General features: G+C 49.6%; 1 protein-coding gene and 1 non-coding gene across 2 annotated transcripts in view; one reads left to right on the top strand and one right to left on the bottom strand.

The window, feature by feature from the left end:
• Window positions 1-23,959, bottom strand: part of LOC126520608 (uncharacterized) — a 107,866-nt gene extending 83,907 nt beyond the window's left edge. The window contains exon 1 of the mRNA XM_050169405.3: window positions 23,776-23,959. Within this exon, the coding sequence (XP_050025362.1) occupies window positions 23,776-23,878 (103 nt within the window). The 5' untranslated portion in view covers window positions 23,879-23,959. The remainder of the gene's footprint in view (window positions 1-23,775) is intronic.
• Window positions 17,517-17,589, top strand: TRNAA-CGC (transfer RNA alanine (anticodon CGC)). Its single transcript has one exon. It is a non-coding gene; the product is annotated as a tRNA-Ala (tRNA).
• Window positions 23,960-24,331: the final 372 nt, after the last annotated feature.

The raw sequence follows: 24,331 nt of genomic DNA, 5'->3' as shown, positions 1-24,331 counted from the left end.
ACTTCTTTTCTTTTCATTGCTGTTACACTTACAAAGCGGCTGCATCTCCCCAAGACACCTTTCCTCGACGGTTTGAATTTTTCTAATGCATTGATATGCACACCACAAAACGTATCACACACAGGGCCAGCATACTACAAAACTGGTAAAACACATGTTTTATACGCTGCTTCTCATACCCAGAAATTCTGGCACGTTCTGTGGTACTTCATGGCAATGCATAAGCGTATACTGAATAGGCGAAACATTTAAAAGTTATATTTCAATATATCTACCGAGCATCAACAAGTTTCAGCTGACTCCGCCGAGAGGGTAGCGTCCATTTCGCATGTCCATTTCGGCACGTTGTTAGGGTTGGCGTCTGACACCACGTGGCAACAGGAATTTCATCCGACCATCTTCGACGAAATGGGGCGTGATTTCTCCTGCGATGGTTAAGGTCCGGCACTTCGTGCACAAAGAACTTTCTCACACCGGACCTTTTACCAGGCCTCATCGAAATGAAGCGTGACTTTCTAATTCGCCATGACTGTTTCGAGTGTGCCTGTCTACCGGAAGCCCCGCAGTGTACAGCCTCTTTTGTGCGTGCGAGCTTAGAGAGGCCCTTTCCTCGAATGGGACCTAGAAGAGAACTTCCACGAACCCGCAAAGCGCAGAAGAGGCGGACAGGCGTCTACAATTCCGGGAGGCGGGACGACTTTTTCCTTCAGCAAGCTCGGTATACCCAGAGGAGGAGGGGCCCTCTTTCCGTGCCGGCCACGTGACATCGACGAAGCAAGATCCCACCCACGATGATAGAGAGCCTATTTAAGAGGCTCCGAAATGTACTTTTGATAACTTCATGCTCTTCTCCTTTTCTTTCATCTACCTTTGAATAAACCGTGCAAGTTCCGCATTAGAAATCGTCTCGCCCTTGCTTGGTCGCCATGGTCTACCGCATTCCTGCAGCCCGCTGACAACGCCACGCTATCCACTAAGTAACGTCGGTCGAGCTTCGATAGGCAAGCGCCGCTACTTCTCGGCAGCAGTACGATACGCTACCCTGGAGTACGCAACAAACTTACTGGCAGCGATTAGGATACGGAACCCTGGAGACCCCAACTTGGACAACAACTACGAGATCGTAGCCTCTTGGTCCTGGCGACAACGTTCGGAAGGAAGGTGTCTGGATCATGACTGCATATGGTGAGTGCACGGCTTTTCTTCACTGAGATATCACTTGGCTTTTACGTATTTTTTGGAAAGTACATTGCAGTGATTTTTCGTTAAACCGTTCACGGAAGTTTGAGTACGTCAAGGTTGTATAAAGTGAAGGTTTAGCAGCACTAAGGGCAGCCATGAACTTGAAGGCACTAAAGAAGCCGGAATTGTTGAGCTTGGCCAAAGAGCTGGGCCTCCAAATTGCCGAATCAAAGAGAAAGCCGGAGATCATTCAGGCGATCGAAGCGACCGGGGCAGACGACGAGGAACTGACGGAATGCCTAGAGAGCATCGCAGAGAAAGAGGAGGAGCGTAAGCGCCTAGAGAAAGAGGAAAAAGAAGAGCGCGAGCGGGCCGCACGTGAGGCCAAAGAAGAGCGCGACCTCGAAATGAAGCGCCTAGAGATTGAGCTCTTGAAAGCTAAAAATTCTGAAAGACCTAGCACAGAGGCACGCGAGAGCGAGCGCAGAATGACAGACTTGATGGCACCCTACGCAGTAGGAGGGGACATAGGTCTTTTTCTGGTACAGTTTGAGCGCACGTGTGAGAAGGCTAAATTCGCGAGAAACACGTGGTCGCAACGCTTGCTTACGTTACTGCCACGTGAGCTAGCTGATATTATCGCCCACATGGGGAAGGAAGACGCAGAGTACTTCGATGAAGTCAAAGCAAATCTGCTTTAAAAATTGGAGGACGCTTAAGCTTCGCCTTCAAGAATGGAACGCGATAGCGTTATCGCACCCCGTTCTCACCGCCTACTCAAACGTGCTACGCCAGCCAAACGCCGCGATCGGCACAGATAGCCGGGCCTCGACACGCCATGATGGCGGACGCGATCATGGGGCGAGTGGCGCGCCACGTGTTGGGGCAGCGCCATATATTGCGAGGAGGGGGTCTTCTGTGTTTGCCGCAAGATGGCTCTGCGTGTGCACAGAGCGCAGAAGTAATGTAGCGGAAACGTACTTCGCTACTCGTGAAACTGCGACTTCTGTAAGTTACATGGTCATAATTACCGATATACACCGCAGCATAACATTCTACGGCACGTTTCTACGGGAACACCGCATTCACTAGAGGCAATTTTGTCCCGTTTTGAAGGAACGAACTCGTGGCTGAGTGGTAGCGTCTCCGTCTCACACTCCGGAGACTCGATTCCCACTAGCCCATCTTGCAAGATGTTTTTTTTTATTTATGAAGTGCCTTCTGGGATTTATCGCTCATGGCCAACGCCGCTGACACCGACGCCGACGACACCGGCTTTTCTGCGACACGAGCTCCTTAACGCTGTCGCATTAAAAGTGCAGATTATCAGCGGAAGCATTCAGGCGAAAGTTCAGGGAAGTCGAGAAGACCAAGACTGAGTCATATTCAGATTTTGCATACACCTTGGAGGTAAACCCGAAGGAATGGCTCAGAAGAGGGTGCACTCGGCGATGCCGAAAAGACAATACAGTGCCTTGCTTTAGAACAGTTCTACCGCCGGCTGCCAGTAAACATCAAGCAATTGGGTTCAGGATAGGCCAGGCGTAGACACTGTTACGAGAGTGGCCGATCTCGCTCAGGAGTACGTAACTCGCCGTGCGGACGAAGGCAACGAAGCTCCTAAGAAGGATTTGAGTAAATACAGACCCGACAAGCCAAAGCGATGGTCAAAGTCGAGTCGGTATAAAACAAGGGAAAAGTCAGATTCGGTAAAAACTAGTGACGTCGAAAGCGAGGGAGAAAAGGAGTCACGCGAACAGAGGGCAGAAAGGCAAAAGAAAAAGGCTTTCGAGGCCAAGAAACCAATAGTTTGCTACAACTTCCAGCAAACGGGGCATATCTCCGTGGGATGTAAAAATCCCAAACTACTGTTGATGTCACTAACTAGTAACGAGTAAAATCTGAACTTGCTAGAACCATACATTCGAGACCTCGTGGTAAACGGCAAACCGTGTAGAGTGCTTCGCGACTCGGCAGCCACAATGGACGTGGTGCATCCGTCGTACGTAGACGAAGGCCAGTTCACGGGAGAATGTGCTTCGATAAGGCAAGCCGTAGAGGCCTTCAGTGTTTGTCTCCCGGTGGCCAAAATTCGTATTGAAGGCCCTTTCAGAGTACTGGACACTGAAGCCGCCGTCTCGGCACATCTCCCGCCGCAGTATCCATATTTGTTTTCTAACAAATCAGATGATTTGCTACGACGCAAGGGAATCGGGTTTAGTGAGGGAACAGTGCAAGCCCTAACTCGCTCCAAGGCAAGGGAGCTCGCGGCCAAGGCAGTGTACGAATGTCAAGTGGTGGAGAAAACAGGTTTGACAGCTGATCCGTCAACCAGTACTGAACAGGACAGCCCTATAGGGGATGAGGCGGAAAGTACGCCAGCTAATGAAAAGGTTAGGAAAGCAGCGGAGCCTGAATTGTCTCGCGAGGCAGAATGCAGAAAGTTATTGAACGTAAGCCCTGCCACAATGATCGCTGAGCAGGAAATGTGTAAGGCACAAGACAATACTGAGTATTACTATGACAGGACGGCTCGCACGTGACGCTTTGAAGTTGGGGAAAAGGTAATGATCCTGGAACCCTCGTTGAATAACCAACCTGAGAAAATGCCTGTCGACTTTCCAGAGTTAACAGTAGTAACGGAGACAAAAGACATTCACGAGACCATTGATAAGTTAGTAGAACAGGCGGAGTTGAATCCCAATCAAAGGGCCGAACTGAGGGAAATCGTGTTTGAATTTAAAGACGTATTTTCAAACACGCCGGGTAGGACCACTGCGATCGTTCACGATATCGTGTTAACCTCGTCGGACCCTGTTTGTTCGAAAGCGTATCGCGTTTCGCCTCGTCAACGTGAAGTCATGACCGCTGAAATAAACAAGATGTTAGAGCTAGAGAGTGATTACACCTCGCCTCTTATCTTGGTTGAGGTCCCAGGAAAAGAGCCGCGACCATGTATCGACTAGCGCAGGCTCAATTTAATCACGAAGGACCAAACTTATCCGATATCGCATATCGAGGAAAGGCTTGAGAAGGTGAGCAGTGCTAATGTCATCTCTGCGCTCGATTTAGTCAGAGGGTATTGGCAGGTTCCGTTGACCGAGAGGGCAAGCAGGCTTGCGGCGTTTATTTCCCCGATGGGAACCTTTCGTGCGAAAGTCCTGAGCTTTGGATTAAAGAATGCGCCATATTGCTTCTCTAGCCTTATGGACCAGGTGCTACGAGGAATGGAGGACTTCGCACTTCCCCATCTCGATGACATAGCAATCTTTTCTTCATCATGGGCGGACCATATGCAACACCTGCGAACCGTGCTGTGTCGTCTGCGAGAGGCCAACTTAACGGTTGAGGCTCCCAAATGCCAATTAGGGCGCGCCAAGGTAGCTTATCTAGGTCGTGTAATAGGGCAAGGTCATCGTCGACCTTCCGAGGTTAAACTGACCGTCATAGACAACTTCCCTCAACCACGCACCAAGCGGGACATCAGATCATTCCTTGGCTTGGCGGGTTATTACCAAAGATATATCCCGCGGTATATTCCGAGATTGCGAGTCCTTTAACGGATGCTCTCAGAAAAACAGAACCACAAACGGTAAAGTGGGATGACGCAAAAGAAAAGGCTTTTAGTATGCTGAAGAAAGCACTAACGAGTCAGCCAGTGTTGAACGCGCCCGACTACTTTAAGCCATTCATTCTTCGTGATGCCAGTGACAGGGGTATGGGGGTGGTGCTCTGTCAAAAGAGAAATGACGAGAACGAGCACCCTGTACTGTACGTCAGTAGAAAGCTTTCAGTTCGTGAGGAAGCATACAGTGCATCAGAAAAAGAATGCGCCTGCGTAGTTTGGGCGGTGCAGAAGTTAGCTTGCTATATCGCTGGTTCAAGATTCACCATAGAGACTGACCACTGTCCCCTCTCATGGCTGCAGTCCATGTCTACGAAAAACGGTCGTCTTTTGCACTGGAGCTTGGCTCTTCAACAGTACACCTTCGATATTCGCTACAAGATGGGTAAGCTTAACGGCAATGCCGACGGTTTAAGTCGTTGCCCCTATAGAAGACTCCACACTGCGCTAGGCAAGCTGCACCCAGACCTGCTGGGGGAGATGATGGACAAACAGAAAAAAAAAAACTGTCTCAGCAAAGCAACCAGAAAGTGCGATACCTTGAGTGTCAACAGCCCGTGTTCCTTCGAAATTACCGAGAAGGTCCGAAGTGGCTGCCTGGTGTTGTATGCGACATCACTGGACCTTTGTCTTATAAGGTTCGTACTATATACGGTCGCCTTTGGAAGCGTCCTGTGGACCAGATAAGACGCAGGGAGTGGAACGAATGTTTTGATCAACCTGTAATGGTGTTGCCAAATGAGACCATTGACCAGCAACCACAGCTTCCGAAGCCTCCTGACGATCCGGATGCACGAACTCTGCCAGCTGAGGTTATCGACACCGCGGACACCACGGAAGAACCAGTGGCTGAGTCACCCTCACCATCACCTGTCTCAAACCCGGTGGAGCCACCCGAGCAGCGTGGCCACCCTCAGCGCATCAGATGACGACCAAGCTACCTGAAGGACTACGTTAGCTAGGGGGGAAGAGTGTTGTGCTGGCAACCCTGTGTGCTCGAGTGCAGACTGCGGGTAACTGGCAACCCGAACCTGTGTGACCGGTATGGCGTTGTATGGCGGTGTGGCGTTGTAACCATTGTAATGTAACCACCCTGTGTGCCGCAAGCTAGCTTCTTAGTTAATAAAGATAGAACAATTAAGCAGCACATATGAAATCAGTGGTCAGGGCTACCCTTGCTCTTATGTTGCAGCTCGATATGTAGCGCATGGGTCGGTGGCAGGTCGAATGTGAACGGCGATCGTGGCCATTGAATTCGTCGGAATCATAACTGTCAATATTTGATAGATCTGAAAAGCTGATTCACCTGACACTGTCACGCGAAGGTCCGGCGCGGTCACGAATCAGTGGAGCGTCTGCTCTTCGATGGTTTCGTTCGCCCAGCGGGCGAAACCGGCATGCCTTGCGCGCCTTCGCCGCTGGGGACACTCGTGACGCCGCACGAAGAGGTTCGCTCGGCTGCTTGGTCAGGTGCCGCTTTCATTTTGCCGCTTTTCTGCTTAATTAAGAATAATTTCCGAAGCGGGGACTAGCAAAAGCCAAGAGATCGCCGCTCACAACCAGGCGACGGACGGCTGGCAGTTAGTTCTATCGCGGCGACAGCGAGAGGCTGTCAAGCACAACGACGGGGAAACGGCTTCCAACAAGAATAACATAAACGGACAGCCATCAGCAGGCAGCGCGAAAGGAGACGGGCAAATCGGTCGTCGCAACATGCGCCCGAGGAAGGGGAAGCCTCTGCCACCATTACCGAAGAATGACATCAAGATAATACTGAAGCCCCACAAGGGACTAATGCTCAAGGAATATCGGAGAACAGAAATATCACAAGCGATTATTCGGGCAACCAGCACGAAAATCACAGGAAACGGACCGAAGCAGCGAAATATCACCGGAGAGGATTTCATACTGCGAATCCGAGAGGGAACGAATATCATCATCGTCTCCACACCTTCACTGGAAGTGGCGGACGTGATTCGTCGAATCACGTGCATGGAGCTGCGAGGCAAGAAACGCCCTTTCAACGTGTACGTAGCGGATCCAGATGATAGCTACAAAGGGGTGGTGCACGCATTCCCAGCACACACCGAATCAGCACATCTCCAGCAACACCTGCGAGTCAGGACCCAAGGAGCCACCATCGAAAGGGCCCGAATGCTAGGAAGCTCAAATACCGCTCTCCTCACCTTCTCGGGAGGCACGCGCCCCAAATGCGTGTACTAAGTACAAACCGCCCATGTCCTGTGCATTGGGGGCATGTTAAAGATCACTTGGTGGTCAAAATTATTCCGGAGTCCTCCACTACGGCGTACCTCATAATCAAACCGCGGTATTGACACGTAAAACCCAGAATTCATTCCTTCAAACCATGCTGGTTAATGCAAACGCTTCGAAATGTGTTCTAGCTGTCATTTCTTCAGGCGAATTTGCTTTCTTTAATCACCGTTTACGATATACGGCCAATGTCATGACCCGGCCTATTACTTTCATCATTACATAGCGAGTGTCTCCAATCCGACAGCAATGATGCCTTCAGGTAGCGTGAGTGAGTGAAAATACTTATTATAAGTACTGGCACGCAGGCCTACGTGGGAAAAGAGATTAATAGGCAGTTTTAGTTGGGCGTCCGCAACCGTCCACGTGCGCACCGCGCGAGGTTGCGCGTGCGTAGCGTAGCGAGCATGCACGATACGGCAATAGTTGGCCGGACGCAAAAGCTTACAAGGGTATGCTGACTTGCATGCGTAGGAACCAGTAGAGTGTGCTACTCAGCGCCGCCATATGCCACATTCTGAAGCTGTGCAGCCAATATCAGCCGCCACGAAGCCAAACCACAAGCCGTAGTCATATCTTCGGCATGAGCGATATCGAAAAATGCGCTCTCGTGATCACGCGAGAACGTCCCGCAAAGGCCGCTGAGCCCGAGCCGGACGCTACGCAGCTTTTGCAAAGCTTCGAGCGCACGCAAGATACTGTGCATGCTCCTGCGTACTGCGCATGCACTGACGCCTCCGCGGGTTAACTGCGTACGCAGAGCTGCTGCGGACGCCCAACTAAAGCTGTCTGATATCTGCCCTGAAGGTCCGCAGCTATCAAGACCTCCCATAAGGAGCCGATAACAGCCCGGGCGTACAGGTGTGTTGGCGAGCAGATCCAGTCGGTGAGAGAGTGGACCTGTCCAGGCTTGTCTCCGGCACAGTACTTCAAGGCCCGGACATTCCCACAGCAGATGGTTAATGCCTGGCTTCGCCCCTGTAGTGCAGGAGTGGCAGTTGACGGGCCTGAACTAGGTACTTTCGTCGCTGTCGTCATCTTGTGTTTTCTTTTTCTGTTTGTACCGCCACCATTCCAGAATGTCTTCCGTTATCGCAGCCCCAGCTATCGCCCTAATTATGAGAATTTGGGCTCCCCTGGGAATCCCGTTCGGGAACGGGTTGCGGTTTGGAGTAATCTGGTCCATGACAGCTTTTTTTTTATTGCCTTGTCTGAGCCGCGCCTTCAGTTCTTCTGGATCAATTCGAATTTGTGCAGGCATAGTAAATGGCCATGAGGAGTGCGAGCGGTTGCTTATCATCGCGCTCACCGCTGCCTGAGCTCCGCCGTTACGGCGCCACCCGAGTGCCCCGGGGTCCATTCCACCCGTATGCGCACTCCTCGTTCTCATTGGAGTCGCTTTGCGACTTGTTTTATTAACAGCGGGGCGCTGCGATCGCCAGAGTGTGAAGACGTGTCCCGCTTTCGCTCTTCGATGTTTTATAATAAACTTGTGTGGAACTATCATTCAACGGGGTAAAACACTGAGCAACGACACTGTGAGTACTTTCTGTGAGTGTGGTGTGCTTTTTCACGGCTCCAGTTGACGTTTTTTTTTTTTTTTCTGGCTACGAGGACATTTTCGACGGCGACCCGCTGACCTAAGCCTAACCACGTCTGGGCCTAGCCTGAGTGCGGCCTCGGCGAGGCCGGTCAGGTGAGCACGGCATCATGTCGCCACCACAGCAGCATTCGCACCCGAGTGGACCCAGCGCGGGAACTCCATGCTCACCTCAGCTTAGAGACGCCGAAAAGTTGAATAGCCCCTCCAAAATGCAGACAGCGCGACGAGCGAAGCGCGCTGAGAGCGTCGAAACGCCGAGTGAACGCCGAGCTGCAGCCGAAGATGCCGTGGCGCGTCCCTCGATGGAAGAGGCCAGAAGGAGGGAGTCGCAAGTGAATGACCAAATGGATATTCAGGATGATAGCGAGGACGACAACGATGATAGCAACGACGAAGACAACGAGGAGGACAACGGATGGTCCTTTTTCAGCAAGCGGAAACCAAACAGAAAAGTCAAGCCCGAACAGCTTCGCCTCGAGCGGGTAAGTCGACCTCATTTTGCGCTCTCGATCAGGCCACTTAACAAGGTACACGTGCATGACATACCTAAGCAGGCTATAACAGCAGCACTAGAGATGACGGCAAGAAGTTGGGAACTTGCAGAATTATCAGTTTTCCGCTACGACCCTGCAGCGAACTGCATAAAGGTTACTGTCAGGGATGAAGAACACGCGAAGAGGCTTGCGGCGCTGACACGATTAGCTGAGAAAATGAGCGGTCGCGTTCGTACGTATGAAGTTATAATTGAAAGAACGCCAACCCAGAAGGTGCGGAACAGTCAGGGGGTCATCAAGGTGCGTCCCGGCCAGACCATTGAATATATCAAGGATCACTTAAGATGCGAGACGGCAGCTATCCTAGAGGCACGTCTGCTCGGAAAGACAAACATGCTTCTGCTAACATTTAACACGGAATCTCCCCCAAACACGCTCGTGTTCGATTATGAGATCACAAGGGTGCATGAGTACAGACCGAAGGTTATAGCTTGCTACAATTGTCACGGCTTGGGACACATTGCCAAGTATTGTCCTTCAGACGAAGTTTGTAAACAGTGTGGTAGAATACACCCTGAAGACAACGAATGCGACGAAGAGCTATGCTGTGTCGCATGCCAGAAACAGGGCCACATATCGCTAAACTCAGCATGTCCTAGCCGTGCACCGAAATAGATGAAGAAAGTCGTGCAGAACATAGAAGAAGGTCAGAGGACAGTGATCTGGTCTGAAAAAGTACTGGCGGGAACATCCACACAACCCACGCTATCCGCTCACTATGAGCAACAAATAGAAGAACTAAGAAAAGAAAATCCGCAGTTGAGAGCAATGCTGCAGCAAATACTCGCACGACTACCACCAGAGCAACGAGATACGCAACCACCGCCAACGCCACGGCAACGTGAATCAGAGGCACCGGCAAACCGAGAAAAACGCACGCGTTCTAACAGTCGGGTCGGGCGATCAATTAGTCGGAAAACCACGGCAAACTTTAGAAAGCTGCAACACGCAGGACCTGCACAGATCCAGCAGGACCAGGTACCGTCAGTGCCAATATCACTAACAGCCCAAGACTCGGCGTATGCGCAGATGCTGAGCATCCTAAGGCAGGAAATACACAGTGAGACCCAGCGCCTCGAAAAGAACCTACGGGAGGAATTTCAGACAGTAACGAATGCAATACAAACTCAGATGCAGGCGATATTCACGGAAATTCAGAGAAATATTCAGAAGCAACATGACGAACCTAAAAGGCGTAAGCCAGCAGATGAAAGATGACGGCACGGCCTATATGCATCCAATGGAACTGTCGAAGTTTTACGCAGATTGGATCCACACTAAGACAGCAAATTAAAAAATTCAAACCCCTTATCGTGCTTCTACAGGAGACAAGGGGACAATGCACTATTCGAGGTTACCGAACCTTTCAGCAGGCTACGATACTACACCAGGGCAAAGGAAACCAACAAGCGCAAGGCCAAGCTGCTCTTTTAGTAAGACATGACTGCACCGCAACCCAACTGCAAATACCAGGTTTGTGTTATGATTTTAAAGAAATTGTGGCAAAAAAGCTATGTCCACGCGGCCACCAGCCAATGGTTGCAGTCTCCACGTACTACAGACCCCTAAAGGGCAAGCACCGGAATGACTCCTACCAATGGCTGAGTAAGGTGCAGGCACAAGCCGGAGGCCTTCCCATTCTAGTGGGGGGAGACTTTAACGCCAAGCATCAAACATGGGGCTACGCATAAGCTGACCCAAGAGGACGCATACTGCACGATGCAATAGAAATGTCAACTCTGGACATATGCAACACACCAGAAACACCAACCCGCATAGGCCTACACGCGCGACAACAGGACACAATGCCCGATCTGACACTAGCCACTCCAGGGCTCATAAGGCAATGGAACGTAGAATCGACGACATGGGGAAGCGACCATTTACCAATAATTATTACGCTCAATCGCAAAAAGATCCGAGAGAGGAGAGAAACGGTGTTTTTTGACTGGAAAAAATTTAGAATGGCTACTGGGGACTCTTTTGCGGACTTTTAACAATTCAGCGCTATGATAGCAGAGGCACGGCCGGAGGCCAGAGAAACTATCCCATGCGATGACACTGCAACTCACATGGATATGCACCTTGCAAATTTATGGCGGAAGGTCAACCGCCTCACACAGCAATACCGGTATAAAGGAAAGCGTCACAAAGGTCTAATGCGCCTTAAACATCAATACCGACTCATCAAGGAATACCAACAACAACTCGAAGCAGACACGTGGCACAAAACGTGCGCGAAACTTGGCCGGGAACCCGGCCTAAAATGGCTATGGCAGATTTTAAGGAGCCTGCTTGGGAGCAAGAAAGGCGCACCTCCTCTCGCGGAGGTCTTTTTGCGAGAAGAGCCTGCCGTGCTGGAGGACCGCGTCATCCACACTTCCTTCCCACATGCTGCCGAGGCGCCTCCTGAACCGCTGCCTTCTGCAACGATAGACAACGCGAAAGAGGAGCTAGACACGCCCTTTACGCTGGATGAACTCGTAGCAGCCCTTGCACAAGGCAAAACGAAGTCAGCTCCCGGGCACGATGGAGTGACTTGGCAAGAACTTCGAAACCTCAGCAATGAAGCTCAAGAACAGCTCTTAACAATTATCAATGAATCCTGGGAATCCGGACTAGTGCCAGATTCACTAAAACTATCTCTCATCTACCCTATACCGAAGCCGGGCAAAGACCACACGAAACCAGCTAACCTACGCCCCATAGCTCTAACGTCAACTGTCTGCGAATTGATAGAAAGAATGCTTCACACAAGAATGCAGCACTACATCGATATGTACAACCGGGTTTGCATCCTGCGCAGGCAGGTTTTCGGCCGAACATGGGCACACATGACTGCCTCTGGTTGCTCCGCAGAGTGATCAACCGTAAGTTTCGCAAACAGATGCCTGAATATATTCTTGCAGTCGATATGCGTAAAGCATTCGATAACGTGAAACAAGATGCCATCTTACAGGAACTGGCAACCAGGTACCCTAGCCAAAGAACATACAATTAGATACGTAGCTACCTCCAAAGCAGACCAATCCAGCTCCATGGCAAGGCACCGGGATGGAGTCCGACGACCTATTACTTGGATAGGGGAGTGCCCCAGGGCTCCATCCTCGGATCTATGCTATTCAATCTGGCCATGACACGTGTGGCAGAATGTCTTGAGCGAGACACTTCGGCCCGTTTTACTATTTACGCCGACGACATAACAATATAAACGGAAGCGGCGGATTATTCCGACATACAGAGCATGCAAACTGAATTACAAGGAGCGATCCTGAGCCTTAGCAATACTTTAGATAACCTCGGACTGCAACTCTCGCCAGAGAAGAAAGAATTGATCAGCGTAGACGGAAAGAAAGCAACCAATGTAAACAAGCAGATCACTTTACACATCGGCCAAAGCGATATTACGTCGGCCAATGGACAAATGAGGATTCTTGGAGCACAGATTGCTAGCTGCAACAGCCCCCAGCTATAGATTCGCACACTAAAGCAAAATGGAGACCGCTGTTGCACATGGTTAGACGAATATCGAGCAAGTATGACGGAGCGCGTCAGAAAGCGTGCCAAACACTTGCAAAAGCGGTCGCGGTTGGAAGGATTCTTTACGGGGCACCCGTGTACGAATTCTCTGAACGAGACCTCGGCGACATCGAAAAGTTACACAGGGCCTACCTCCGTACTATCACTGGGCTACCGAAGCACACGAGGAACGAGGACCTGCTCAACCTCGTAGCGATTCTACCCATACGGGACATAATCAGTGAAGCATGAATTCGAATGCGATCCCGGTTGGAAAACACGACCCAAGGAAAACAGATCATGGCATGGGATAAACAAGTCCATGCGAAGCCAGAGCCCGCGGAAGCGACCATAACGCCACCATGGGAAGCACCACTGGGCATACGGAGGCAACAACGCCCTATCGCCAGACGAAACGCGGAAGCTAGAAAAAGTATTTGAAAAGAGATTGGAATTAATAACGCCGCAGCACACCATTGACATCTACACGGACGCTGCAATCACAAACGACATTGCAGGCATGGCCTGGGTTAGCACATCTGCACCCCAACACGATGGCTATCACACATGTCAGCTTCCTGGGGGTGCAACCTTGCGCGCTGAGCTCTTAGCTATATGGGGAGTGGTCAACACCATTCCCATTGAAATGGGAGACATTGTAGAGCAGAGTGTGCGAAATAATTATCGGATTCTTAATGATTCGTACGAAGCAGAGACCGAATTAACGGGGCCTACGACAGATGATGCGGTGGCCAACGACACCAGAAAAAAGCTAAAGAGAATACAGGACAATGAGACAAATGCTGAAATCCTATGGACACCGGGGCACACCGGCACGGATGGGGGAAACGCAGCCGCTCACGCAGCTGCCGCGCAAGCGGGTGGGCTTGATTACGCGTACAGCTCCCCACACTCCATTTCCTCGCCAAACCCCGCGGACCAAAATCCATACCTAAAGATATTGGCCGAAGGCTCTCCTAGCAGAGCACTGATGCATTACATTCGTACTAAAATAAAAGCAGACAGTAAACGGAGATTATTAGAAGCTACACCAGTACATGTGTTTGACGAAAAGGGCGGGCTTACTCGCCCGGAAGAGGTTTTTTTGAATAAGGTTATGGCCAACGCTGCATACACACCACACATACTCGAGAAATGGCACCAACCCAGACAAGCTACGATTGCGAAGACTTATACCCGATGCACACATTGCCAGGAGTCATGCAGAGCAGACTTGCAACACCTCATTTGGAGCTGTGCAGCTTTTTCACAAGGGAGATCCAACATTCAGCATTTACTACACGGAGACATTAGAACACTAGGAATTGCAATACAAGCTAACCCTGAAACACAGAAAGCCATTGCGACATATGGCAGACAAAGTGGCCTGTTTCGAGTAGTGTAGAAGGGGTCGATCAACCCATGTGAGAGCGACGGAACTGAACATGCACCTGAGCCTGCATAAAGCGGAAGATTCAAGACTGAGATGAAGATGTGCTTCAGCCAACAGTCTGGGAACCCACATTCCCTTCCCTCCTAATCCCCATCAGCGGCCTAGGGCCGTCCCCTTCTTTAAAATAAAGGCTTTATTCATGCATTCATTAACAGCTGAGCTGTTAAGTTTTTAGTTCCGCCGTGGAGCGTCACCAGAAAACTCAGCCCAGCTGTGCGCCTCCTCGCGTAGCCTAGCAGCCACCTGCGAGAGCACCGAGCCACCTCGTACCCCACGCGCGTAGGGCGGAGTCGTGATGTCACAGGCGAGTAAAAGCTCGGAATGGCCGGCACGGCGACGCACCTCTCGCGTCCTCTACTGCGTGCGTACATGCTGCTACTATGGGAAGACCGAAGTCCGGACGCACGAAGTAGAAGCGGCTTACCAGGAAGAGCGTCGTAATGCCAAACGAGAAGTGATGCGTCGCCGCTTAGCTGATCCGGAACACCGCGCCGAAGCTGCGGCTGAGAAGAGGCTACGTCGAGGATCCCGAGTATCAGCCCAGGGAACCCTAGAGTCGGCGCCTGAACGCTCGACGTCACCGACAAAGGGATCCCGGTCTGTGACTGCTCGAAAACTTCCAGCGTCAAGCCTGCCGAGACAACTTAGCAAAACCTAGCATAACCTCGCAATACCTACAAACAACTTAGGCTAGCCACGTAAAAGCTAGGTGATCACAAGCTCCGCTGTTGACTGCAGCATTAATTGCACCACCAGTGCAAGCTGCGCACGTTTCTTTTATTGCGAGGCAATACTACTTTAGGTCGCACTTCAGCCCGTTCCGTGGCGAGGCGGTGGTAGGCACCATTGACCTTTAGCGTGACCTCGCTGCGTGACGTCACACCACGTGCCCTAGAGTGACGTCACACAAGCTGTGTAAAAACGGGGCCCAATCTCACGCCGTCGCGAGGCGAGGCGGTAGCCACCAACGGCGGCCTAACTCCCGCTCCTCTCACCAGGGGCGCGGCGCGGCGCCAGAGTCATCCTCGCGTGTCGCGACATCAGCAGCGGCCTCCTCGCAGCCGCCGACGTTCGGCGGGTGTCGAGCATCGAGAACGTCATCATGCGCTACTTGGACCTTTCGCCCTTCAGCTCGATACGGGCGTTCGCCAACGGCGTGCTCAAGTCCGACATGCACCTGGACGTGCTGGTGCTTAGGTGATTCACTGTAAGCCGTAACACTAGCATAACCCAAGACTACCACCAGCCATACTACCAGCTGATCCGAGAATAACACACTATTGCTTCGCAATCACCAGGCTTAACCAAGCTAAGCCACGGCCGCTCTTTTTTTTTTTTTTTTTAATGTCGGCAGGCCAAGTGTCTTTTCTGGGCGGCACCGAAAGGGCTTTTACTCGTTCTAAGGAGCCCGTGTATATGTTGTAGTGTCCTCTGACGTCTGTTCCCTCGGTTAGTGCTTTGTCTATAGCTTCAACAGCTAGGTAAATTGCGCAAAACTCGATGTGGTATGTTGGTGGAGCTTCCGCATACTTGAAGAGGTCTCCTCCTGATTCCACGCAGTCGGTGAAGGCTGCCGCCTTTAGCATCTCATCCACTTCCCACGCGGCGTCATTGTAAACGCCGTTTGGGTCAACTGCGCGATTTGCGGTGGCTGCCCTCTTGTCGAGGTGTAGTTCCTTCCTTTCGTAGAATAGGTTTGGGGCCTCTAAGCTGTGTATCCTCCCAGGAGGGTATTTTAGGTTGAATGTCGAAGTTACCATTTGGGACGCTGTAAATTTGTCGTCCATTGAGCTCAATAAGTTTGCGTCCTCCAGCAGACAGCGTTCGCCTGACTTCGTGTACTTTATTCCGGAAATCGAGAATCGGTTTGATCGGTGGCAGACCGGCGAATTTATAGAGTTCCTCCACTCTTGTATGTATTGGGAGGCTTTTCATAGCTGTCTGACTTTCTCGGTGAAGACTCTCTAGCTTCTCTCCCTGTCGTTTTGTCAAGAGTGATGCCGACTGCGCCATAGCAAGCTTCGCAAGTTAACACCGCTTGTACCAGGGTACGCGCGGTGCGGTTACCGGCTCCTCCGCGACGGTACGCAATACAACGAATTAGGTGCAAGGCTTGGCGCCATAGCTGCTCGAGTTTTCAGAGCCATGCTTTGGATCCGCCTGATTCATGTATCTGGATTCACAGGATCCTCAGCTGCCTCTTGGGAGCTCGTTAAATATCCTTGCGGCCCACCTTGAGTGTCACCTTGTCTTGTTCTCTTTGTATGCCCTAAAGAGGAATGAACTGGGTCTTTTCCGGGGAGGGTTGCATTCCGGTGGTGATCAGAAATTCTTCTATTGTTTCAAGTCCTCTTGTATTGCGGCCTGGCGCTTCTCACTTGTGTGGAAAGGGGCCCCTGGGTCGGTCGATATTGTAATATCATCAGCGTATATTGTGCTTCTGACACTAGGTATTCGCCGGATCCGGGTGGCCAATCCTCTCATCACTAAGTTGAAAAGGGTAGGCGAGGGGGTGGCCCTTTGTGGCACACCCATGCGGTTCTTAAATTGGGTTGCATTCCTTGTCCCCGTTCTAATTTCAAAGGTGCGGTCCACCACAAAGATTTTCAATATGTTGCATATTCGTTCTCCGGGACCCGCTTGCATTATCATACGCAGAATGGCGTCATGGGTTACCGTATCGAATACCTTTTTTGAGATCGACAGCCACCATGATGCCGGGCGCTTTCCTTCTACCCCGCCGGGTGGCTGTCGCTCGCCTCATTTGGCACAAGCTGTACAAAGGCCCGGGCCTGTTTGACCTGCATCAAAGTAAGGGCTCCCTTCGCTCTCTTCGAGCACAAAGTTCAGCCTGTTGAGTGTCAGTCTTTCCAGCAATTTGCAGAAGATTGAAGTCAATGACACTGCCGTCCATACGTCACTAATGGTAGCTAAGAGTTCTGCCTTGCCGTCTTCATCGAGGTTCATCCAAATTTACCATGTCACTCCATCAGGTCCAGGAGCACTGCGAACGTTTATCTGCTGTAGCGCCGTGGTGAGTTCCGCAGGTGTGAATGGCGAATTGATTCCCTCATCGTTGGATAAGGTTAAGCATTCATAGATATCTTCGGGTGGACTCAGGTAGCATGGGTGGGTTTATTGACCAGCTGCCTTCACCCAAAAAGTTCACGTACACGTGACACCTGTGGCAGAAAGGGTGCTCCAAATCCGCCGCCAAGGCTTGTGAGTGGTGGCGCTGGCTCACACCCCCAGGGTTAGTTCTAGCAGATAAACGTAAATACCCAAGAAAGTGGATAGGAAAGCGGCGCCGCGGTAGCTCAATTGGTAAGAGCATCGCACGCGCAATGCGAAGACGTGGATTCGTGTCCCACCTGCGGCCAGTTTTCTTCATCCACTTAGATTCCCATTAATTTATAATTTCTTTAATTCAACTAATAAGTACAAGTAATTTCCCCTACGTTGTCCTTGGTGTCCTTGTTAAAATAATAGGGCTTTACCTGCCAAAACCACGCTCGGATTATGAGGCACGCCGTAGGGGACTCCGGAATCTTGGACCACCTGGGGAAGTACCACAGGTGTTGTCGCATTTCACCCCCATCGAAATGCGGCCGCCGTGGCCGGGATCCGATCCCGCGACCTCGTGCTTAGCAGGCCAACACCAAGCCAGCAACCGCAGCACGTCTTGGTGTATTTGTTTGTTGGATTATGGTATGGCTATATAGTAGGATACAACTGTTTTAAATAAACCGCAGTTGGCAACCAAGGCACACGGACTGCGCGGGGTTATGTTACTCCGCTAACCCATCACAGAAGCAAACGAAGTCGTCGTCATGTGACGTTCTTAAAATGGCATCACTTGATACCTCCGGAGCGTCTGCTGTTCTTGAAGAGTCTTTTCATCGGCGGAAGCGATGAGGTGTGCAATAGGTATGGACAAAGTGTATAGAGTCTGAGCATTTCACTCTTCAAAAGTCCACGGTACAGTTAATTTCACTGCTGAGTCCGTTTTACTCATGAATCTTCAATGCCATCTGAAGTGAAACTTGACAGTAAATAGTTGCAGCGAAGCGAGCGTTTTATTTTAGTTCAATAAAGAATTAATCTTTCACCATTCCACCATAATAGATGAGTGAAAACGCATAAAATTACACGCTTATCAACGTATTTTTGTGGTTACCACCTTATTTAGGTAACAGGCAAAGTTTGAAGTACGAACTATTTGCAGTCTCGCGAAGGAAAAGTGGGTGCAGGTTATTAGGGCGTGTGCAGGGCTTCACTGCAGACTTAAAGGGCCCCTGAAACGGTTCGGACAAATTTTGTAGACGCGAAGGGTACAGTTAAAGCTAATCATTCGCACCAGAATTTGTGTAAAGCGTCTCATATTAAGAGAGTTACGGACGATTACAAGTTACCCTCCTCCATAGCCATGCATTTTCTTCTCAACTCGTTCGCCGAGTGATCGGCCGGGGCTAAGCTCCGCTTGCACTGGCTCTACGTCATGATGGCACGTCGTGTCGTCTCCTCCGGTTCTCTTGGAGCGAGCGCGCGAAGCTTCTCAACTCTCCCCCAGCTGTTTGGCAGTCTACCGCGAGCGAGAGCTATCGAGGCAGCGTGCGTTGTGAGCATTCTGTCGCACCGCCGAACGTGTCTGGTATTCCGGTAATCACAGGCTAGGCGGGCGTTTCGACGCGACGGTGGAGGAATAAACTCAAGCTGATGAAGGAACTTTAGTGTAGACGTACGTGAGCTGCCTGATCGGTCTCCACGGTACAGCCACCCAACCGTTGGCGCAGAGCTTAACCGGCCAAACAAAAGCTAATATTGCTCTAACCAAGTGTAAAACATTTGAAACATTTGCAAAAACAACGTTTTAACGATTACACTCCTGCGAAAAATTTACACCAGCAGCAAAGAAGAATACATTTTGTTACTGCTACTGTGTGTGGTTGAGCTCCGTGCCACCAGGTAGCTACACCGTGCAGACCATTCAACGATACAACTATTCAAGGATACAACGATGTTTTTCAACGATACAACTGATCAGGAGCTTACAATACAAGGCCATGTAATACCCCAAGTGGCCGAATACAAATATCTCGGGGTATGGATAAACAAAGGGCAGAGGTACACGGAAAAGCACGAACAGTCTCTCATAGAAAAAGGGCGAAGAGATGCCGAGATAATTAAACATAGGGCATTGTGGGGGTACAACAGGTATGAGGTACTGGAGGTATTTGGAAGGGAGTAATGATGCCGGGGCTTACTTTCTGGAATGCGGTCCTGCGTTTAAGGACAGAAGTTCAGTCGAGACTAGAAGTAAATCAGAGAGCTGTTGTAAGATTAGCACTAGGTGCCCACGGGAAAACCACAAACGAAGCAGTACAGTGGGATATGGGCTGGGCATCGTTCGAAGCACGGGAAGCTCAGAGTAAAATCCTATACGAAAAACGGCAGAGGAAATTGGATGATAACAGGTGGGCAGCTAAGGCATTAAAAAACCTATACAGAAAGAGCGTTGACTGACAATGGCGGAAAAGAACTAGGAAGCTAACCAGTAAGTATGCGAGACACGAGGACGGAGAAAGACAGAGCATTAAACGGCAGGTTAGAAACGCGGAAGGTAAAAACTGGATAAATTCAATGGAAAAGAAGCATAGTGTGGAACTACATCGATACTGGAAACAGCAGATCAGGAAGGAAGCGTTTTATGATAACTCAAGAGGCAGATCAAGAAGCTAGATCAGGATGTCTTAGAACGCGGAGCTATAAAAAGAAATTTAACGAAGAAGAAGACACATGTACTGTGTGCGGTAAATCTGTAGAAACAATAGAACATCTCATACTAAAATGTGATGCTATCCATCCCGATGTCGATGCGGGCACAGTCACACTTCCTGAGGCCCTAGGGTTCAGAGATACCAATAGTAAAAAAAAAAATGCGGTGTAAATTAGCAAAAGGCGATTGGATTGGTGGCTCAAAAGCAGAGAGGTGACATAAGGTTAAAAGTGTAGGAAGACGTATTTAAAGAAAATGGCGAATTTTAATAAATTACAACACAGTTAAAGAAAAATAAAAACCTGAACATGGTGGCAACTGCCATCCCCCGTTTCAAAGGGGACGCTCCTACCTTCCATCCATCCATCCATTCACATTTGCGCTTCTGCTCATTACCCGAATACCGGACTCGCGAAACGCTATTGCGTTAGTAATATTCTGGTGTAAATTGACGACCACAAACGCGCAAATCCTGGCGCCAATCGGATAGCGGCCGTCCGATGCGCTGCAGCCAGTCCGCTCGTCTGGTGCCTTGCAGAGGGACACGATGTCGCTGCTTGACATATTGCCAGTCGCTACGTTTGCAGTCCACAGACCAACAAAGTCCAATCATAGTGCTCGCGAACAGACTGAGACCGACTCTGACCGCTGGGCTCTCGTCAAAATGGAACGCGTTGTAACACAAGCAGACGACGCTTGCTGTGTGCCGAAGGTTAAGTGTAGTGAGAAATTGTTCTTGTGCATTCTCTTTCTGTTACTTTCTTTTTATAGAAACAAATTAACTACCATTCCAACTATTACGAACATCATTTGTTCACCATAAAGGTGAAAGAATTATTGATGACGCGACCTGGGCAGCCAATCGGATAGCTCGCCCACATGACGTCAATTGGGTGATTTATACGTCATATGTGTAGGGGCGGCTGAAAATTCCGCCGAGCAGTGTGCTGCGATCGGCAGCGATGTACATTTTTAAAACCTTATAATAAATTACACGCTTTACGCGGAGAACTTAGATGCGTCAATTAATGATCGGAAGGGCCTGCTCTAACGACTCAGTACGTTTGTAGAAAATCGGCAAAATCGTTTCAGGGTCCCTTTCAGTTGTGTTCGATCGGCTTATGATCAAAATCGGGCCCCTCAGTTTCCCTTCCTATATATATTGCCCCACCACTTGCGAGACAGCTGTTAAGCCTCAACGGTTTGTTTCTCAGGTCGCGGGCTAAAGACGATGACGCTGGCCATGATGATGAATATATACAGATGAAGAAGATGAAGGGGTAAAATAATGCTGACAATATATATATATAGCATAAAAAAGGGTTGTTTGGTTCGGGCAAATATGGACAGTGAAGAACGTGCGTAGAAGCCATTTAATGACGTTTTGACCGGGGTCCGACCTTCATAAGCTGATGAAGGCCGGACCTCAGCCGAAACGTCAATAAATCTCTTCATACGCGCGTCTCCTTCACTATATATATATATATATATATATATATATATATATATATATATATATATATTGTGGTTTTACGAGCCAGAGTATTAAAGGGACCCTGAAACGATTTTGACGATTTTCTACAAACGTACCGAGTCGTTAGAGTAGGTCCTTCTGATTATTGACGCATGTAAGTGCTGCGCGTAAAGCGTGAAATTTATTATAAGGTTTTAAAAATGTACATCACTGCCGATCGCAACACACTGCTCGGCGGAATTTTCAGCCGCCCCTACCCATATGACGTAAATACCCGAATTGACGTCATGTAGGCGAGCTATCCGATTGGCTGCCCAGGGCGCGTCATCGATAATTTTTCCACCTTTCTGGTGAACAAATGATGTTCGTAATAGTTGGAATGTTAATTTGTTTCTATAAAAGGAAAGCAACAGAAAGGCAATGAACAAGAACAATTTCTCACTACACTTAAAGGCACACTAAAGCGAAACAATAAACCAGATTAACCTAATAAAGCATTGTTTGAGAACCCTGAAGGCAGTCATTTCAAGATAATAGTGATTATTAGATGAGAAAAGGAAGGTCGAAGTATGAGTATTTGAATTTCGCGCCGAAACCCCGATGCCGGTACGTCAGTCTGACGTCAGGGATTCGACAGTATGTTTTCGCTTTTGGGCCGCGTTGGCTGAGTAAAGGTTCCCGAAACTTGCCGTGTTTAATATTAGGTTCCTTTAGAACACAATGTAGTCAGTCTGTAACGCTATATAATTAAATAGGCCCTAGAAGGTGCCATCAAAATCCGTGACGTCACAGCGAGCAGGTGCAGGAACTCCAAGGAGGCGTCGCCACCCGTCTTTCGTTCTTGCGCTTTTTCTGGCTTACCAAGTGTCTTATCGTGGTAAGAGTGATGTTTTTGGCGTCGTAGAAAAGTAATTTACTGATGCGGAAGAAATCATTTTTCTCTTTAGTGTCCCGATCACTCGGCGGACGAGTTGAGGAGAAAACGCGTGACTATGGAGGAGGGTAACTTGTAATGATCCGTAGCTCTTTAATATGATACGTTTCACACAAGTTCCGCTGCGAATGGTGCGTCTACAAAATTTGTCCGAACCGTTTCAGGGGCCCGTTAACCACACTGTGGTTATGAGGCACGCCATAGTGGGGGCCTTCGGATCACTTTTGACCACCTGCTGCTATTTCAGCATGTCGCCCCCATCGAATTGCAGCCGCCACAGCCGGAATCGAACCTGCGACTTTGAGTTTAGCAGCGCTACGCCATAGTGCACTAAGCTACCAACCGCGGGTCCGATCGGCGTTAAAAGGTTGCGTAAAACTATGACTAGTCGAAACACCTGTAAAGTGGAAAACATATATATGCACATGCTGAATAAATACAGCCGCGCGCAAGAGTTATTTGCTTATTGTGCCTCCATCGCGGCACTCCTTTTGAGAAAGCACCTACCGTAACTGAATTACGCGCGCCGTCCGCCGGCCGCAGAACTGACCGTGGCGTCAGGCGCGTGTTTTCGCAACGCGCCGCAGTACATATGTTGGCGCACTGACCTCACTGGGGGCTTTTATTTATTTGTTACTCCTTCTGCAACAGAGTCCGCCAGCGGTAGCACATGACTTCTTAATTGCCTTCGTTGTAGATATGCAATTGACACGATAGGGGGGCAACAGCGCGCAAGACGAGAAACCGGAAAACTGAACGAGAGAATGCGAAATAGAAAACGAAAGTAACACCGTGTTGGCCCACTTTATATTACTTAGAATTGTTGATATTGCAGCTTCCTTCGTTTTGTTTTTGTTTAGCGTCGCGAAAGCTCACCGCCGATAATGTCTACTGGACACTTTAATGCACAGTTTGCTTTTATCAACTTCCCTATTTCATATTACGGCGCAATATATCCACGTCTCTTCTTCGGTATCTGGGGCGCGCTGTTCGCTGCCCGGCTTGGATCGTAAGTTCTTCCACCTCTAGCTCGGTTTCTTTCACCCTTTCGTCCAGTGTAGCATCTACCAGTTTTCTCTTCGACTTTCACGTGGTGTTTCGTCGTGCATTGTCGATGTTACGTTGTAGTAGCACCAACTTTTAATAAACCACTTGCGGGCATGTTTAAACTTTATGGACGAGCCTCACCTTTAACAAAACCGGCTTTGTACAGTTACAACCGTCACGCATTAGCAATTAGCAATGCAACCATTAGCAATAAATAAGCTTTTATGTATGCGATACCAAGCAGTGGCTCGTACAAGCCTATAGCTACGCTAAGCGGTGAAGCCAAGAGCACGAAGCCCCGTGAAGCCAAGAGCACGAAGCAAGGCTTGCTCACCTGTGATTTGTTCCGCCGACAAAGTGTAGTCAACTGAAAGCACGAAGACAACGGAGTGAAGAGCAATAATCTTAAACACTTGGAAGTGAAATAGGACAGCCATGATGAACGAATACGCCGTCGTCCCGTATCGATTATCCAGCAGTCGGGACAGGCCGCGTCTCGTCTGCTACAAGTACGCTTCAACCGTGCCAGCGCCGCTGGGCGTGTTCTGCAGCCAAAATATGTAATGTAAATATTTCTTGTGTGTATACAATTACTTATCAATATAATTATTTTATAATTCTTGCACAAATTACTGCGAAAAAAAAAATGCGAAACATCTTTTGCGTAGTTTGTCGGCAATTATAATCGGCAACAAACACGCTGCCGCACAACGCGCACAACAATGCCGTGCGGAGTCGGATTGAGTCGGAGTCATACCATGGTGTACTATATTAGGGGTAGTGAGACGTGGGAAGGCTCCGCAGTGAAGCAGTTTTCCCAGAAACGCACAGGTGGCGCTCTTGCGCCTTTCACCTTACTAACAAGTTTTATTGGTACATGCGAGTTCAAG

The sequence above is a fragment of the Dermacentor andersoni genome, chromosome 3, assembly GCF_023375885.2.
Source record: "Dermacentor andersoni chromosome 3, qqDerAnde1_hic_scaffold, whole genome shotgun sequence".
Classification (NCBI taxonomy): domain Eukaryota; kingdom Metazoa; phylum Arthropoda; class Arachnida; order Ixodida; family Ixodidae; genus Dermacentor; species Dermacentor andersoni.
The sequence above is the reverse complement of the archived record's forward strand: the minus strand, read 5'-3'. Positions and strand labels throughout refer to the sequence as shown.